Source organism: Cnephaeus nilssonii (assembly GCF_951640355.1).
Source record: "Cnephaeus nilssonii genome assembly, chromosome: 1".
Classification (NCBI taxonomy): Eukaryota; Metazoa; Chordata; class Mammalia; order Chiroptera; family Vespertilionidae; genus Cnephaeus; species Cnephaeus nilssonii.
This window is the reverse complement of record NC_137072.1, coordinates 110,173,433-110,193,101: the sequence shown is the minus strand read 5'-3', so window position 1 is coordinate 110,193,101 and position 19,669 is coordinate 110,173,433. Positions and strand designations below refer to the sequence as shown.

At 44.0% G+C, this 19,669-nt stretch overlaps 1 protein-coding gene across 10 annotated transcripts in view; it reads right to left on the bottom strand.

Moving 5' to 3' along the window:
- Positions 1-500: 500 nt before the first annotated feature.
- Positions 501-19,669, bottom strand: part of LDB2 (LIM domain binding 2) — a 325,876-nt gene continuing 306,707 nt past the window's right edge. For 2 of the 10 annotated variants that reach the window (XM_079771044.1, XM_079771039.1), the window contains 3 exons: positions 11,518-11,641; positions 7,351-7,502; positions 501-1,903 (listed from right to left, as the gene is read on the bottom strand). In XM_079771044.1, coding sequence (XP_079627170.1) covers positions 1,673-1,903; positions 7,351-7,502; positions 11,518-11,641 — 507 coding nt within the window. In that variant the 3' untranslated portion in view covers positions 501-1,672. The other 8 variants (XM_079771047.1, XM_079771045.1, XM_079771046.1 and 5 more) reach the window with 8 other exon arrangements.

Below are 19,669 nucleotides of genomic sequence, written 5' to 3'. Positions count from 1 at the left end.
AGCCAATAAATGCTAACAGGCTTCTTCTCTCATCTTCCTCATTGGTACAAAGTGGAAAAATATGAGGAAAGCGCTTTTAACAAAAATGTCCTCCAGTACATTTTCCATACTGTCTGTGTAGCAAATCTTTTAGGAAAAAGGGGAATATTCATGCCTTTTTAGTGGAGTTGGGAGATTAGCTGAAATAGAGTTGGTTGTTGGGTTCAGGGTAAGCGCTCCGTCTCTGGAAACCACTGCCCTTCCATTGGGGCACCTCCAGGGGCACAGGCAGGCCTTCCCTTCTCATTGGTGTGCCCTCAGTGGCACAGTGCCCCACACTGAAAAGCACTCCTGCATCTTCCCAATGCAGTGGGCAGGGAAAAAAACAGACTTTATCCAAGATGGCACAGGTTTTCTAACTCCACTCCATGTGGAGCTTGGGCGATGAACCCAGCTCAGTGCTTCTCACAATTGTGGGCAGACTTCTCTGCTCGAGCTCAGAAACAGCTAGACTCACCACATTGGTCATTAACACAGTTTATTATTGGCACACTTATCAGTAAAGCATACATAAAATACAGCTGTTTTATAACACACGGAGCCACTGTGTCTTTACATGTGTAGAGGAACATATTAATATGCAAATGGAAAAATTAGTTCTCTTATAAAGTTTCACATAAATACACTGGCATTGCCCCCAAAGAAAAAAAATCCCATAAAAGAACCAGGTGAGGGCTTTACAAATTATTATACAAGCAATATATGATGAAAAGAAACAACGGTCAACTCAGATACAATAAAAAACACAAAGGAGTTTCAGATTTATTAAACTGCACACAAAAGGAATGGATTACATGGCTTGAAAATATTTGGATCAACAGCAATTTTACAAATGCATAAATTCTCAAGGGGCCAAGTGTCGTTCTTACATAAAAATCTGCTGTGGTGACTTTGATGACAAAAAGACATTTCTTGTTTCAGCACTCAGGCTCAATTGCACCAACTCGGGCTCAACTGCACCAACACGGGCTCAATTGCACCAACATGGGCTGGAGAACCAATTGGCATTAGCTCACCCATAAATTACCCTGCTGGGCCCTCTTGGCTGTTACCCAATGAAAAAAAAAGTGAAGGAAAAAAAAAAAAACACCCCAAAAAGGTACATTTAAATTATTTTCCCAAAGTGGATATTTTTCTTTTCTTTTCTTTTTTTACTGAAACAAGAAACTCTCAGATGCAAGTCAAAAAGCAGAAAATATTTTACAATAGTAAAAAGTCATCTGTGGTTAGGTTCGGCATATAACGGGATCCTGAGCACTGAGGGCGTATTGACGAGGTGGCCTTCGTCTGATGCAGGGAAAAGGAAATTAACAAACACGTGGTGAACACCGTGCCAGGAGAAGCGTTAGCGTCTGCTCTTGTTTTAAGTACGATCAGTGCCAGTATCTATGTTACCCGTGAAGGCCTCCGGGGGAGGGTCATGGAAGTTTATTTGGAATGATCCTCTCAGTTAAAAAAGAAACAAAAGATAAAAGTAAAAGAAAGAAACTCAGATCATTGTGGTTTAGAAATAGGTATTGGCGTGAAAAAGTTTTTTATGTCTCCTCCTTTCTCTCCTGTGAATAGTGATCGGAAATAGTGAGTGTCACCCACGGGCCTATTGACGGTGGATCCAGTGCCGGTCAGGTCAGCCTTACTGGGAAGCCTGGGGCGGGGGGTTTTCTGATTTGGTCTCTTGAGTGCCGGGAGGTTTACTGTTCCACGGGCTGCTGTTTCCCAGGGCAGGTGAATTGTTGAAGTCTTCCTCGTCGTCCATGCCGTTGGCCGCATCATACTGCGTGTTTTCTAATCTAGTGATTAGCCTTTCGTCCTCGTCCCCAAACTCACCTCCCATCAGAGTTGGCTCTCCTACCACCATCACATCCTGTGAACAGCAGCTGACATTATTACAGGGAAACCTTGGGAGAGAGAAGCTCAGCCTAAAACACTAGTGGGAGGAGCTGGGGGACCTGGGACAGACACACTTGTGGACTGTACACGGGGTCAAGTCTCAATGTCGGGGGGCCGAGGTGCATATCTGATTTCTACAGGAAATAAACATCGCCTCCTGACGTGTAACAACCACGCGAGTTTATGTCCTTAGTGCGCAGCCTGACACCGGAGAGCGAGCAATGCTAGCAATCTGCAGAAATAAAAAAATGGATTTTTCAAAATTAAAAAAATCCACGCTTTTAACTTGCTGACACTGGGGACTTTTGAGAGGGCTGTGGAACCTTCTGCGGGGTCAGTACCTCCGAAAATCCGCCACTTCCACTTAGGGCCTCTGAAGAAGGCCTTTCGGAAACTAGGCGGGAACATGGGTCGGATGCAATTCTGCAATATTCACCCAACCCATTCCTAATGGCATTTTCTCTGTCCTGAGGACGGTGTATGTTTTAATTGAAGACGGAATCTCTCTTTTCTCTACTCAGCCAGGCCCTTTTAATGCAGCCAATATCCTTGACATTCTGCTACTTAATTATGGTAATTAATTTAGGTAAAGTTTTCGATAAAAACAATGTTCACACTGATTTGACAATTTGCATAGCTAATTAAGTCATTAGCAAAAACTTGCTGATTGCCAACAAGCCCCGAATTTACCATCTGTTATTTCATGGTGCCTGTCACCTATCCCCGCACAGGCAACTCTGCCACCAATCTGGGCAGTGGAGAGAACCGCTCTGTCCAGCTGGTGCCATACAAGGAAGATGAAGAGTGCTAATTGCAATTACACTGATGAAGCTGGTCATCATCAGAAATGGAAGCGTGCAAGAAGACTCCATAGAATCACTCCTTTAAGTACAAATTGTCCTTCCATGCAGACAAGGGAGCCACCTACTGTAGCCGGGAGCATCATGGAGGCCACTGATGGAGAGGCACGAGGGAGGGGAGAAGGGCACATGCACAGGGCACAGTTCCAGCCTCTTTGTTCAAAGGGGACCCTATGGGGCTGGTGGGTGACCTGGGCATGAGACAGGACACCTGCCAGGGGGAGACTGCTGGGCAGGCTCTGAGCAATAGTCTCCTTTAAAGTGCAGTGACTCCAGCTTCTGTCAGTTTCCGAGAGGCCGGGAAAGGCAGGGCTGGGCCAGATGCTTTTGAGATGTAAGGGTGCGTTCCCTGAGAGGGAGAGGGAAGCCTATTTGATGTAATGCCTTGACAACTGGGCAACATTTCTCTTCATTGGAGCAAGAGAGGGCTTTCCTGGGCAGGCTCGTAGAATACTGCCTATCAGGCCAGGGAAAGGTCCAAAGGGTGCTCAGACTTTTGAAGATGCCAATGAAACAAATCCCTTAATTACCCCTGGATTATTTTAGAATGGAAAATCTTGTTTGATTGATGGGTTGACTGCCCCAGAACGATGGGGAGATAATCAATAGGTTTCCAAACTGTGTTTTCTGGCTCATCACTCCCGTGATTTGATAAGAATGATTTTAAAGAGAAATGTCTAAAGTATACACTGGGTACACACAGCCATGTATGTTCTGGCAGGATAATCAAGTGTGTGCTTCCAAGGACATACTTATGGCACAATACCGACATGTTAGGAGACTCAGGAGGACTCTTGAGGTGGGATCCAAAAGACACAGAGTGTGATTGGCAAGAAAGCTGACATGGTTTTAGATGACAACGTTATCTGGTTAGCCAGGGCAGCTGCCAGATGACCCACTGGGAGTGTTCAGGATAAAAAGATGCCACTTAGTTACAGGCAGTTAGGAAAAGGCACTTATGATCAGGAGAATGGTAGGTGGAAAGAATAGGGCAAGACCAGGCAGAGAACGAAACGAGGGGTAACCTCATTTCATGACTTAACATGCAGCACGCTTTGAAGGGCTTGCAATATGCATGTGTGAGGTGTCACTGGGCAAGAGAAAAATGTTAGAACCCACCACGTGGGTGTGCATTAGTACTGTGAGTGTGAGGTTATCAAGAGAGGCTGGGAGAGTGTGAGGAGGTAAGTAAGCATAACTGGAAAAGCAGAGAAAAATAAGAAGCCAAGTTCAACGTGATATTAGGAAAAAAGTTCCCAACACTCCAGATGCCTTCATTGTAACTGAAAATAACAGCCATTCAAGAAAAGTACTATGAAAATAGTGATTTGAATCACTTGAAATGGGGCTGATAGAGGCGTGTAGTATGTTTGATGGATCTCTGTTCTAAGAACAGCTGGAAAAGATGCCCGGCCACAGATATTTTTAAGCGGTCTAAATGTCAGAGAGATGCCACTGCGGCCTTACTGATTGCAAGAAATAGCCTCAGCCAGATACATAATCACACACGTGCATGTGTGTGTGTGTGATTACTAGACGGTAAACTCTAGAAGAGGCCACTTAGGCACACGTCTCACCCTGGCTTCTCTAAACCTCTACGTGAGGATAGTGGTTCTCAACTCAAGCCATCCTGATTAGTTATCCTCACACAAAGTCATCCTGATTCGTTATCCTCACGCAAAGTGAACGGAGACATAAGGCATGTTCTGGGCGGCCTCAAACTAGGGGATGTTGGCATCATTTTCCCCACCCTCCACATCTTTAAAAATCCCCCCCGACATTCAACAAGAGTTGCATTTCCTTCCCATCTCTGCTATCTGCGTGTCCCCGGGAGGCAGAACTGGTCCAGCTGAGAGTAACCCATACGCCCTCAGCCGGAGGCCTGGAGGTGCCACCAGCTTTTGCCCACGTCACATCTTCTCACTAATCAATCCCCCGTGCAAGGACCACCAACCTCTGAGGAGGACTGGAAGTGACTCCTTTCAGGGCCCCTCAATGCTTCTCCTTAAATTGGCCAGAAGGGGTCACTGCTGTTGAATGACACAGGTCTCCATCCCTCCCAGGGTTGAGGCTGCAGTTCGGGATGGCTCCTAGCCCCTGCTCATGGAGTGAGAAGCAGAATCCAAGGATTAAACCCTAGTCCTCGCCAGACACGCCCGCTGCTGCCGCAGCAGCCACGCGGACCACGGCTGTGGTCGTGGTGGCACACCGAATCTGTTCGTGCCTTTGGACGAGGCTGCCACGTCTGCAGATTGTGCTTCTAAGCAGTAAAACTTGGTGATTTGGTAGACAGGGTTACGAGACGTGGTCCCTACAAGCCAATGTTCATCATTTAACATCTATTCAATTAGCGAACACACGGAAGTTTGCACCTTTTCCTACCCTGGTTGCCTTCCCTGCCTCTTGTGACTGTTTGTAAGTTTTACATAATTAAAACATCTTTAATTGCATAGTGTGGGGATCGTGCTGAAATTCTGTCCTCACTTTCCAACACGTGCTTTGTTCTCACAAAGCTCAAAGGGTCTCAACTCATTAAAAATCCTCTGGACACTGGTATCTTCCACTAAGATCCAGTTGTTGATTGGAGGACAGGAGCATGATGGAGTGAAATAAACTAGAAGCTCTTTAAAGTAAAGTTGAAATGATTCTGACCAGGCCAGGTTCACCAAAATACACATGTATGTTGCTGCTCTATAGCCTAACGGTTGGCCCACCAAACCCAGCCCAGGCCTCGGAATCCTCAATCCTGTGCCCTGTGAGCTGACACCAGGAGACCGAGCAGGGGAGAGGGAACCTCTTGGCCATCCCTCAGTTAGATGTTGAGCTCTTTAATGACAGGACCATTTTTTTTGTGTGTGTGTTTTTTTTGTTTGTTTTTTAATCTTGGTATTGTCAATACTTAGTATAGTGTGGGGCACACAGTAGGAGCTGATATTATTTGTTGAACTGATCTGAATTCTTGCAGTCACTGTGCCTTTTCATTTATTAGAGGAAACTAACAAATGTTAGTCTCTAAAACTCCAGTATTAGGTGAATAAATTAACTACTTATGCGGATATTTAATTTATTTATACCCGGCCATTTTCTCTATGCATTTTCCAATTTGACCCGGAGTGGGAATAGCTTATTGGTACCTTCATAAAAAGACTGCTTTTCTCCTTCGATATTTTCTCCCCTTCTCTTTAGGTGGCGATAGCCCAGCTCAAAGCCCAGAGGTGACTCTGCCATTACTTAAGGACTGTGGTCTTAAAATTAAAACAGTACTTTCCCCACAGGCTGGCCACTCTCCCCAGGACCCTTTCCTTCTAAAGAATGCAAACCACACCCTCTGTTTGTGGAGGATGGCAGGGTCCCAGACACCCAGGTGATTCTCAGGGAGTGATGGGCTTGGTTTCAGCCACAGAGAACTGACTGATGGAAGGTGAGTAAGAATGGGTGGGGGACAGGTTTGAAGGACACATTTAGAAGCGGAGATTTGCTGTGAAAGAAAGGCCTATTCTTGGGACATGAAGAGTGAGGACAACAGACCAGGAGGGGGGAAAGCGAGGAAGAGGGAAAGAGGAACTTGTATTGGTTGAGGGAAGTAGTAGGAGATGGAGAACATTTCCGCAGACATGGTGTCCAGAGGATGTCCATAAAGCACTAGGAAAGTGTCGGGACTCAACTGACAGTCAAACCCCTGCCTAGGGTGATGTGGCACAGGGGGTAGAGGAAGACAGCCCACACAGAATGGTGGGGTGGTGAAGAGACAGCACATGCATAAAGGAACATATAAATTTAACGGCGATCAATGATCTCATACTACCAGGCTGAGGAATTCGGAAGAAATTAAGCAGAAGGGACAGAATTGGGAGAGAAATGATAGAAGATGGAGAAGGGTCCTGTACAGCTTGCACGATTTGGGAACGCCCCTCAGCGATCAGCTTTGGTGTTCAAAGAAGCTCCCTTCGAAATGGCCCATTTCCTTTGTCAAGACCCAGAAACGAAAGACGGGGGTCTAGAGGTCAAGGGAGTGGAGGCCAAACCAGGGGCTGACCCCTCCGTGGGCTAGGGAAATGGGTAAAGTGAAATCCACTCAGCTGCACCTTCAGTGGCCGCATTAATTACCAAGGTCTCAGAATGAGAGGGGCGCCCATGTCGGGGAGGCCCAGGCAAATTACAACAAGAAGCCTGAGCGCCAGGAGCTGCTTTCCAGGGCAGCACAGGGTCTCCGGTGATGGTGCCGAGAGCCCCTTACACACCACCAGGCACGCCCGCCCGCTAAGTGATATTTTAATTAAACCTTAAGTGACATATCTCCTGTCTGTGACTCTGACAGCTTTTTAATTCAGGTCCCATTGCAGCACAGACTCTTAATGTTCCTTTCCAATTCCCAGTTTGCAGGGGAAGGTTTCCAGGCTAGACTTCCTCCCTCCCATCCCAACCCCCAGCCCTGCCTCCCCTCCCCCATCCCAGCCTGCCCAGGATGTATTAGCAGCTAAAAGAGACTTGAACCAGGGCCCCTGGACTTGGAAGACAGGCAAAGGCAGGGTTTCGGGCCTAAAAGGAAAGCGAGACTTACAGGTACCTGACTGGACAGACTCAGGTTGGCGGCCGGCGTCTTCTTCTTGCTCCCAGTGCTGTTTGCGGTGTTCCCAGCGCTGCTGTTGGACGTGCTGCTGGTGGAGTTTTTCCTTTTTCTCCGCTTTGTTGTCGGTTGCCGTGTGGGTTCTGCTGCAATATGGAAAATGGAAGGAGAATCAGGTCCAGGACAACCAGCAGACCCTGTCCCTCTGCGGCTGGTTTTGTAAATGGGAAAGAGTTGACTCTCTACATTTTTTTCCCCATTTCTTTTAACTTTACAAAAAGTGAAGGGAGTCAGCTGTTGGCTCATGTTTAGCACAAAATCTGTACAACTTCTTTGTAGCTAGATAAAATGATTTGCATCTAATTGTTATTTCTAATTTTATATATGCCTTTAATCTATTAATATATTTTAGGGGTGAGCTACAAATATTCCTTTCATAGTTGAATTAAAAAGATTAATAACATTACAAAATTGGGGAAACCATTTCCCCCCCTCTGGTTAACCTTTTCTTTATAACAAAAGGAGGGTTCTGGGATCGCTAAGGGGTCTCCAAGGTGTAAAAGTAGAAACTTAGTTATACTAGTGAGCCAGTGTCTGATAGCAGCACCTACTGGCCATGTGTTATATTGCAGCTCAGCTCTATTACACCTTGAAACTAAAAAGAAGAGGAAGTGCCTGTTCTATCAGCCATGAATGCAAAACTGAGGGAGTCCCAAGTTAGTATGGTTCCCAAGTTCCATAGATTAGACCAGGCGTCCTCAAACTACGGCCCGCGGGGCACATGCGGGTGTTTTTGCCATTTTGTTTTTTTAGTTCAAAATAAGATATGTGCAGTGTGCATAGGAATTTGTTCATAGTTTTGTTTTTTTTTAAACTATAGTCCGGCCCTCCAACGGTCTGAGGGACAGTGAACTGGCCCCCTGTTTAAAAAGTTTGAGGACCCCTGGATTAGACCCTGATATTTAAAGGATGCTACTAATTTCAAAATTTCTGAAACAAACAAACAACTTAGTATGAGATAGCTAGCATATCAATGAAGGAAAGCTAGACCTTTTCAAGAAAAGCCTATTTAGAAATAGAAATATTTTACACCTGAAGGATGAGTAGCATCTTAATGAAAATATAGGGGACTCATGGTAATGTGTGGTAAGAGGAATATTATTTATTAATTTATTTTATATTGAGCATTACTCAGTGTTTCCATATTTATTTTCTATTTTTAATGTTTACTAGTACTGTGTCAAAACTATTTTATATCATAGCACTTCATATTAACTAGGTAATAGTATAATCTTTGTCTTGTAAATAAGAAGTTTTTGAAAGTCTTTTCTAGGCAGTTACTAAATAAGTTGGAAATGGTAGGTGAGAGCATCCTTTTTGCTAATCCTACTATAGACTCAATTCTGATGGAGAGAAAATAAGCTGGGGCCAATCTGAACCCAAATGCCTTGTAGCATTTTCTGATGGATGATGGGGGAAACTCCTTTAAGGCTCATTACAAAGATGGCTTAGTCTACCAAGTTATTCATGATTTTTGATGAAGAAGAGGATTATGCTCCTAATTATATACCATTTCTTCTTTCATAAATATTTTGTATCTTATATTCAGATATTTTCATCAAATGGCCCAAATATCCATTCATAGAGAGCTATGGGTGCTTTTTCTGAAGGTTATGAAAACAAGGGAATAGAATTGATCATGGGGTGGAGAAGAGTTGAGTAGCATATTCTAAAGTCAAGCAAATATCCAGGTTTCCCCTGACAAGCATCTCTTTCTTTTGACCTCAAGAACTGAAATCTGATACTTCAAAAATATCTATATTTTCTTCACAAAATTTGGAGGAACTATAATTTAGTAATAGAGTCATGAACTTGGGAGACATAAAACCATTTGTGACACAGGCCTCCTTCATTGATTAATTATGAAACTGATTTTGGCAAACTTACACCCCAGATCTCATTATATACAATGGGAATAACAATAAATACCTCATAAGGTTATAAGGTGAGGATTCAGTAGAAGGTCTGTGAGGGCTGGGACTAGGACTTTTATTCAGTGCTGTGACCTCAGTGGCTAAAGCAGTGCCTGGCACCTAGTAGGGGCTCAATAAATAATCCTATATAAAAAAAGGCTAATATGCAAATTGACCAAATGGCAGAATGACTGGTCGCTATGATACACACTGATCACCAGGGGGCAGACACTCAACACAGGAGCTGCCCCCTGGTGGTCAGTGCATGCCCACAGGGGGAGCGCTGCTCAGTCAGAAGCCAGGCTCACAGCTAGCGGTCCTCTCCCCCGCCTCCACAGCAGGGCTAAGGACCCCTTGGCGGACATCCCCCTAGGGGTCCAGGACTGCGAGAGGGTGTAGGCGGTCTGATGGACACCCCCACCCCCTAGTGCATGAATGTCATGCACTGGGCCTCTAGTTGTTGAATAAATGACTGAATTAATGTATAATATAAAGGTATATATGCATATGTTGGAAAATATAGATGCTCAAAACATTAAGTGAGTAACCCTGATGGATTTGGCTCAGTGGATAGAGCATTGGCCTGCAGACTGAAGGGTCCTGGGTTCGATTCTGGTCAAGGGCATGTACCTTGGTTGCAGGCACATGCCTAGTAGGGGGTGTGCAGGAGGCAGCTGATCGATGTTTCTCTCTCATTGATGTTTCTAACTCTCTATCCCTCTCCCTTCCTCTCTGTAAAAAAATCAATAAAATATACTTAAAAAAAAACATTAAGTGAGTGAAATATTTTTTTTCATAAAGGCTTATTGGTATTGAAAGAAAAAATGAGGCCAATTGAAGCTCATGTTATATATTAAAAAAATTAATGTTCTAGCCCAGCCAGCATGGCTCAGTGGTTGAGTGTTGACCTATGAGGAAGTCACAGTTCAGTTCCCAGTCAGGGCACATGCATGGGTTGCAGGCTCGATATCCAGTGTGGGATGTGCAAGAGGCAGCCAATCAATGATTCTCTCTCATCATTGATGTTTCTATTTCTCTCTCCCTCTCCCTTTCTCTCTGAAGTTAATAAAAATATATTTTAAAAAAATTAATGTTCTAAATCTGTAAAATTCTCCAAGATGGGGATGCAACTGTTCTTTGTAAAATAATGCTCATTTTCTCGGCTTCCTAAATGTGTGCATAGTTATATCTATGTTCATTTTATATAAAACCCTTGGCCAATTACCAATGGAAGCTGACCATTATATTTTGTGATTCAGAAAGCTATATGCCTTGTGTTAACAATTATTCTTTAAAAATAATTTTTAGCAAATGGATACATTTTGCTTTTATAATTAATGAGGCTGAACACATGCCTGTGAGTGAAAATGTATCAGATAGTAAGACAATGAATGATGACTTGAAGCAGTAATTTCAGAACCCCAGCAGGAGACTCTATTATCTCCACTGCATTCTAGGGCTGTGAAAGGAATGGACTCTTTCATGTATTCTCTTCATGGTCAGAGTACCCTTAAAACAGAAAACATATTTCCTTCCTTCTCCTCTTCCTTCCTCCCTCCGTTTTTATTTTATTTTTTAGATATATTTTTATTGATTGCAGACAGGAAGGGAGAGGGAGAGAGATAGAAAAATCAATGATGAGAGAGAATCATGGATAGGCTGCCTCCTGCATGCCCCACACTGGGGATTGAGCCAGCAACCAAGGCATGTACCCTGACCAGGAATCGAACTGTGACCTCCTGGTTCATAGGTTGATACTCGAGCCCTGAGCCATGATGGCTGGGCCTCCCTCCATATTTAATTTCTGTCATTTCATAAAAAATGTACCAGCATAACAGTAGGCAATGAGAAGCCCGCAGTCTTATCCAGTGGAACAACTACTGAATTGAGAGCCAGGAACCCTGGGATCTGATTTCAGTGTTGCCAAAGATCTTAGTAACATTAAACAAATCAGTTTACCTCTCTGGGTCTGGCAAATGAGCAGATGGTGGACAACTCCTAAGCATGTTTGCCTTTCACCAATTTAATGCCTCTAAGTCCAAAATCATGGTCAGAATATCCCTAGTAAACTCCTTCTCTTGATAAATGTACAATCACTTCCTTCCTTTTCACGTCTCCTCACCCTCAGCAGAAGCCACAGAAAATGCAGTTAGCAGAGTTAGCGGAGGAGTGGAGAACAAGGTCATACCTGGCGGTGCCACCATCCGCTGCCACTTCTGGAACAGGCAGGTCTTCAGGCAGTCTCGTGGACTGAGGTTGTAAGTTTTATGTCTCGACATCAGTTCCTGCATTGGCTCCAGTATTACACACAACTGCAAGAAGTTCAAAGGCGTGGGCATTTCACTACTTGATAATATTATTTGCAATAAATACTGTGAGCAGCTGGAATCAATTAGGAAGCTTAAGGGTACTTTTCTTTTCTCCCCCTGGTTTTGATTTTCTCTATACAAGTTTGGAGGAAAAGAAATATTACCAACATTTGATAAAACCCACTTAATTTACTATCATTTATATTGTCACATCGTAGCTGAATGTGATACACACACACACACACACACACACACACACACACACACACAGAGTCTGTCCAGACAGTTGGGCGGATATATGCAACTCTATTCTGAAATCAAGTGATTCTCTCCTGCTAAAGAAGAAAGCTCTCTGCCTTGCAGCACAGCAGGCTCCGATTTCCACTCTGTTGCCGTCCCTGTTTGTAAAACCACCCACTGCGAGTGACAATGCTAGTTTATGGAGATTATGTGGCAGTGAAAGCCATCTTTGAAATGTGAAAGAACACAATGGCAACTACAGATCCTGTTTTTGATCCTAATCCTTCCAAAGGCCCGTGATGAGCACTAATTTTTTCATGCACTCATTTGTATTTTACACGTGATGATAATGTCAGTAACATATGCTGGCACTTGTTCAGGGTGGCAGCTTTCTCGGGGGTTCTGCACGCGTGGTCCCCTTTGGTTAGAGTTTTTTCAGCTTTCCTTTAGTCCAACATATCTGATGACAAAGATTAATGAGTGAAACAAGGAGGTAAATCCATTTCGGATTGCCTTGGACTTTCTGAATTCCTTCTCGGTTGGAAGCTTATCAGAATACCACTGCATTGAGAGTATCTAAGAGGAGAGAGACCACGACTTGGAATGAGGCCTCCAGGGCTGCTGAGATGGAGTGATACAAACATTGGCAATGTGCCCGCCCATGTGGAAGAACCACGTTTTATGAAAGACACACCTGCAATCTCCACCCTCATCGGCCCTCTCTACCCCTTTCCCTTGAACACTGCCTTAGAGGTCCCGTTGCTTTTTTTCTGCTGGGTCCCCTCTCCCTGGAGTTCTTCCTCCCTCTTCCTGGTTAGCGCCCATTTCACCTTCATTTTAAAGTTACTTCTTCCACAGCCACTGACGCTGGGACCAAACAGAGTGAAGGATTCCACAGTCACCTCTACAAATCAAGCTAGGAATGGATTGTCCATCCAAGAAGAACCACGCCTAGATTCAGACAGGGTCAGACAAGGTTTGCTTCTAATCTAGGAGAATAAGAAACACTTTCAGAGAGAAAGTCTAAGGACTGGGAAAACATTTTTTTTTTTAATGAAAAACAAACAAACAAAACTTAAAAAGGTTTCTAAACCGTTTCCTTTTAGTCTAGTCCCCATTCTTGAGAAATGAGCTAATGATGGGTAGAAAGCTCCGGGGTGGAGTGGAACAAGCATGGACTGGGAAGCCGAGAGGTCTCGGTGTAGATTCTGACTCTGTATTAGGTGTGTGTCTTTGGGTAACCACCCACGAGTGGTGGGTGCCAGTTTCCCCTGCAAAACAATACCCACCTTGATGTTGTTGTGAGAATTTGAGATAATATGTCCAACAAATAGCAGACATTATGATTATGTATTTGCAAGCACAGCACCGATTACAAAACAAACTCCCTTTCTACTACTTAAGTCAAAGCATTCACTGAACTTCCTTCCAAGTGTCAGGCATTCTGTTAGGGGCTAGGGAAACAATGATGAGACCAACACAGTCTCTGTCCTTCAAATTGCCAAGCTCCCTTCAAAAGACATAAGCCCACTAAGAACAAACACTAACCAGTGTTTACACTTCACAGGTCTCAAGACCTAGGAGCATTGGACATGCTAGGAAATGGGAGAGCCGCATTTAGTATTGTGAGAACCCACGAGCTCACTATCTTTCTTTTTCCCAGCGCCTTTCCTCTCTGGGTTTTGGGCAACACTTTTCTTTCAGATGCTAATCCCAAGGATTTATTCTTTCTCCTTTCATGTAAAAATATCTTCCCATCGCTGTAACCCAGCCCAAAGGAATTGACCTCTCTGAATACTAATCAGGAATCCCCAATCCTCTTCTCCCAGTGGAGGGTTCTGGCCTAGGGGTGGGGGGTGGAGGGCAGTTCTCCCCTTATTCACATATGCAGAGCCCTCAGCGTCCTGCTGTGGAGCTGGTGGTTTTGCTGGGCTGCGTGCTGTAGGTGGCAGAACTCACTCAGACAAGAGCCTGCCTCCTCTGGCAGCAGGCCAGGGCATTTTGGCAACAGCCAAGGCCTCGGGCATTATGAAATGAGATCAGGAAGACGGCTGGGGGAGTGGGTTCGAACAATCACTAGCCAAGTCCTCCTGGAGCCAGGATTCCTGGTCTCCCTGAGGTCTCAGGTCTCCTTGAGAATCTGGTGAAGGCTCTGCAGCCTGTTTTTCCAATTCTGTACAAAATATTTGCAGGTTTACAAACCCTCTTATACCCCCATCCATTGACTCCAGGTAAAGAGTCCCTGGTTAGTCATAAATATGAACCAGGCGACAATATACATCCTTTTCCCCCTAAGACATACACCCTCCCCGCCACCGCCCAACACATATAAATGGAACCCAATATAAAAACACAGGATTCTCTAATTTTGAAGAACAATTTTATGTGCAAAGTTGGGCCTGCTGCAAAGTTCCCAGTGACCAAGTCCCTTTGCCTGAAAAGAAAGCCACAGACCATGTCGCAGCCTCTATAGCAGCCTTCGTGCACGGCTGCCATTCAGTTCAGTCTCCTCCCATGATGGGTGGAGGATAAGAGGAGGAATCCGGGACATTGGGAGCCAGCAAGCCCTGGTCTCTTGAATATGAAGCCTGAATGTATAGTCCCTGCCAGGTCTAGCTAGGACCCCAACAAAGCCACGGCTCATCTTTGCATAGCTCCTGTGGTGCCTTTCTGCAGACTTTGTGAGGGTTTTAGGCAGTCTTGCTCCCCCTATGCTTCTGATGTCTTTTTTCCTGGGATTCTGGCCTCAGCACTGACTCTTTGGGTGTGGGACCAAAATCTGTAACCATAACAGTGACTTGCTGAGTGTGGAAGGATGGATGGATAATAGATATCTGGCTAGATTAACAGCAAGGAGTCATTTGCTAATGGCAGACAAATTAGGCATTGTCCTGTGGGCTTAGAGGTAATGAATTTGTCCATTTGATAAATAATTGATTGTCTCTGTGCGGAATGCTTTGCACAAATGCACGTGTATATACCCAATTACTACATGTTCTGGGTAGGCATGGAGATCTTAGCTCAGTCCCAAGGCGCCTGCCTTTTCGTAGTGTAAAGGGCTTAGCAAAAGGAGATGGACAGTTTTGCGTTGCTTTATTTTTATCTGACAGTTCTCCTGGAGACATTGGCCTCTCCTTAGCTATACATTCACACTGGCTCTCCTGGCTCATCTCCTTGCCTGAACCTAAGAATTGCTGGTGCCTGTCAGAGTTGCTTCTGGCCTAATAAGTGATGCCCTGGGCTTGGCATTTGGCTAAATCCCAAACCTAGGTCTCATCTACCACCAAGATTTTAATTCCATCTTTTGGAGTGATGGATTACATCCCCTGAGCTTGAGCTGCCCTGCCTACTCTTTGTATGTGGGCTCACCCAGGGTTACTGTGTCAGTACCAGCTCGAGCTCATGTTGTTCTTCTTGCCTAGAAGACCCTTCCTCCTTCCTGGTCTGCTTAGCCAAGGGTTGGCAAGGAATGGCCTGGGAGCCATGTATGGCCATGCTAATGTAATAGCTGTTTTTTTGTTATAACCCCAGAGTTACATAGTTGTGACAGAGTCCATGTGGCCCACAAACCCTAAAATATTTACTATCTGGCCATTCACAGAAAGGTTGTTGATCTCTGTTGTAAACCAATGCTACTCAAAGGAGGTGATTTGAAAACTATCCGTTATATTCCATGGCAAGATGAGGAGTTTGAGGCAGAATATAATCACTGCTGCATCCATTGAGAAAGTGTTGTGCAAAAAAAAAAAAAATGTCTGATGAACTAAACAATGTGTTCAGCAATGTAGTTGATTTCTATTTCAGAGCAAGTCTGCAAACCACATTTGAGTCTCACCAATCTGACCATGAAGGTATTCCAAGGTCCAGCTCAAATCTCACATCTGTCTCTGACCTTCCCTGCCCACAGGGGTCTCTTACTTCTATAGTGTTTATTATTAAACTACATACATTCCTGTGTTTTCATTTGCATTGGGAATTTTCCTTTCTTGTGGATTTGTTTCATCTCCTTATCTATAACAAGTCATATTTACTTTTCTCTCCATTTTATTTAACATAGTTTTAAGCATACTCAAATATTTGTTGAGTCATAACTTAATAATCACTATCTCTGCCCCTGGAGTATGTACCTGGCATATTCTATCATTAACCCTCACCACCTCCTGACTCATTTTTTAAGTGAGGAAACAGACGCAAAGCCATTAAGTCATCTAGAGCTGATATGGAAGAGTGTGATTCTTATAATGTATCCAAGGTTATGCAGCCATTTGAAGGGCAGAGAAGAGGTTCACAGTCAAGTCTGCCTGATTCTAATTCTGTGATCTTAACTCCTGACTGCTCTGTTGGCTACCTTTCTAAACCCAAGTGGTTTAATGGTTGCTGAACCCAGCCGGTATGGCTCAGTGGTTGAGTGTCGACCTATGGACCAGGAGGTCATGGTTCGATTCCTTGTCAGGCACACGCCTGAGTTGCGGGCTCACTCCCTAGTAGGGGGTGTGCAGGAGGCAGCTGATCAATGATTCTCTCTTATCATTGATGTTTCTATCTCTCTCTCCCTCTTCCTTGCTCTCTAAAATCAATAAAAATATGTATTAAAAAATGGCTCCTAAGAGGCCAAATTCAAAGACTTTCACTGTCTTTGTATTGCTCCTTGTGTGGTATTGATATGTACACAGAGGGGCGTGTCCTTGACTAAGATTTTCAGTCTCTCTGAATCTCAGTGCCCTCATCTGTAAAATGGAGATAATGATACTTATCTTTGATGGTTTAAAATAGCACAGGTAAATCCTTAATGCACTGCCTGGAAGAAGTTGGCGCTCAGATGATGGAATTTGGTATTATGATAAGTACTGGTTGCATCCATGACCCAGCCCTACTGAGCCAGGATATCAATGTGTGATATGATCGGTGAGCTACTTTAGGAAGTAAGTCACTTGGTCTCCCTCACACTTAGGGGATTACTAGATATAATGCTCCAAGAGATGGTAATCAGGCCAATGGTACATAGCATTTTAGTCATTAATGTCTCTGATAATATCCATTCTTAGAATTCAGTGATAAATACACATATTTAAATCCACAAACTAGTTATTTTCTTTTTCAGTTTTTCAAGCAACTTACTCCTATGGCTAAATATGAATTAGGAAAAAATCAGAAGGTAAGAGTGATTAAGAACCAAACTCTTATCTATCTTCTCATTAAGAAACACATCACCAAAAGAGATCTTATATTAAAACAATGGAACAATAGCACATGGAATCTAAAAGTAAAACAAATCACAACACGGGGATAATCCCACCTAGAAACGGATATCAATGAATGACAAGAGGAAAACCCACTCTGCCTGGGAGGATGAGTGACGGAAATGCTTTCCCTTAGAAGCCATGCAATTCCTACACAGGAGATGATGATTTGGGTTTATTTCCTGATAGGATTAAAGGTAGATTGGTTGTCAAATTCAAAACATCCTCCTTTTTATCTGAAGATTCAACCAGGGAGCCTTTGCCTTCTCTCAATTGTTTTGCAAATTGATTTGTTGGGAAAGTTATCACATCCAACCCGGGAGAGGAGAGGAACCATCCTTCAAGAGCAAGCAGGCCCTGCATGCGCATTTCAATATCTATGTCTTGATCTCAAGTTTGAGGCTGCCAGGAAGGACACCTATACAGGACCAGTGAGGTCACTGGCTGCTTCTCTGACCCATGGGGGGACCCCATCAGACTAGCCAAGTTCAGGGTTTCTGCTGCCACAGCCAGGCCCACAAAGAGATAGTTCCAGACTTCTGATGTTCATTCTCTTTCCTTCTGACCCCATGGACTTAATTCCCTTCCACAGTGCTCTGGTTACTGCCAACTTGCTCTTGGACCCTTCTTCCCAGCTCTGTATTATAGGGGACAGACTCTTCCCTCTCTACACTATCCCCCAACTGTTTTTGCCAGCTGGCTTTGGGCAACATTTGGCCAGTTGGAGGCACTAGGAAGACTGAAGGAAAGTGGGTTGAGTTAGTTTTCTAGGACTGCCAAAGCAAAATATGATAAACCAGGTGTCCTGAAAGAACAGAAATGTATTCCCTCTCAGTTCTGGAGACTAGACATCTGCAATCAAGGTGCTGCAGGGCCGTACTCCCCTGAAGGTATTAAGAAAGAGTCCTTCCTTGCCTCTTCCAGCTCCTGGTGGCTCCAGCTGTCTTTGGAATTCCTTGGCTTGTAGCCTCATGATTCTATCTTCACAAGACCTTTTCCCCTGTGTCTCTGTATCCTCACCTCTTCTTGTAGTAGTGACGGAAATGCTTTCCCTTAGAAGCCATGCAATTCCTACACAGGAGATGATGATTTGGGTTTATTTCCTGATAAGATTAAAGGTAGATTGGTTGTCAAATTCAAAACGTCCTCTTTTTTATCTGAAGATTCAACCAGGGAGCCTTTTTTTTTTGCCAGCTGGCTAGTCACTGAATTTCCAAATAAGTTCACATCCTCAATTTTCAGGTGAATGTGAAATTTTGAGAGACACTATTCAACCTAATATAAGTCAGGGCATTTCTTGTCCTCTCTGTGGTTCAGATGTCTTTGCAGATCCACTATGGTCCCATTTTCTACCAGGTGATCTGACAGTAACACCTCCTGCCTTTCCCCCCCGGAGAGGCAGTTGCGAATCTTAGGGCTGCCTCATCTTCCCCTGGTTGCTTTTTTAGCTCCAACACTTTTACAAGTACTTTGCCATATTAAATTTCCTCTGCTCAATTAACTGGTGTGGGTTTTGTTTTCCTGGATAGACTCTGATTGAAACTCTGATTTATGAGACATTAGGCAACATCTAAAGTATTAAGGACTTTGGGTCCATGTAATACCATTGTAACTAGCTAGTTATTAATAATAGGAAAGGAGCAAAGGGGGAGCCAGATATTATAGGCATGTCATTTGGGCAGCTTCACTAGGAAGCTGCAACTTTGCACTCCCCAGGGAACCACTGGCTATTCCCTGCAAATCACCGGGGAAAGGATCCAACGAAGGGAAGATAACTGCATGCTCACTAACTCGGGGTGACATAGGGAAGGTACTTGCCTGTCAGTCATATCTGGGAACAAAGATCATTGGCCAGAATGGACAAGGCCATTGCAAGCCCATGAAAATTTGGGAATACATAATTCCCTAAGCAAAGAAATTCTCTCTCTTGTTGCTCTTGTGCTCTTGGATCATTCTTAGCTTTTTTGCATTTGCCCATGTTCCCTCCATAGCCATGTGGCCCTGCAGATCCCACATTCAATGGACTGATGGACTGCAGCAGAGAACACAAACAACTAAGCTAGTCTGATGCTGGATTGGACTTGGCTCCAACATGGAAAGGAAACTTTGGACACTGACTTTGATTTTAGCTCTGCTAAAGCCCTAGCTACACTTTTTCTATGACTGGGCAAAGGGAATCAGGACTTTGGAAACTCAGGGATTTGATTTCACAAAAATAAAAATCACTCATTCTCCCTTGCAAGTCTCAGAAAATTTTTTTTCTTGTGATATCACAAGAATTCCACTCCCACTAGTATCCAGGGGAGATGAGGCCTTCTCCCATCCACTAACACATGGAGGATCATATGTAGTGGTTAGGCATGCAAATTTAGCGTGGGTTCAGATTCCAGCTACTTATTAACTGCCAGACCTTGGGCAAATTACTCAATCTCTTGGTGTTTGAGTTTCTCCATCAGCAAAGTTGAGATACAATATTATCTAACTAATTGGGTTGCTAGGAGAAACAAACAAAAATCTGCTAGGTCTTAACATATAGAAAGTACTTCCTACA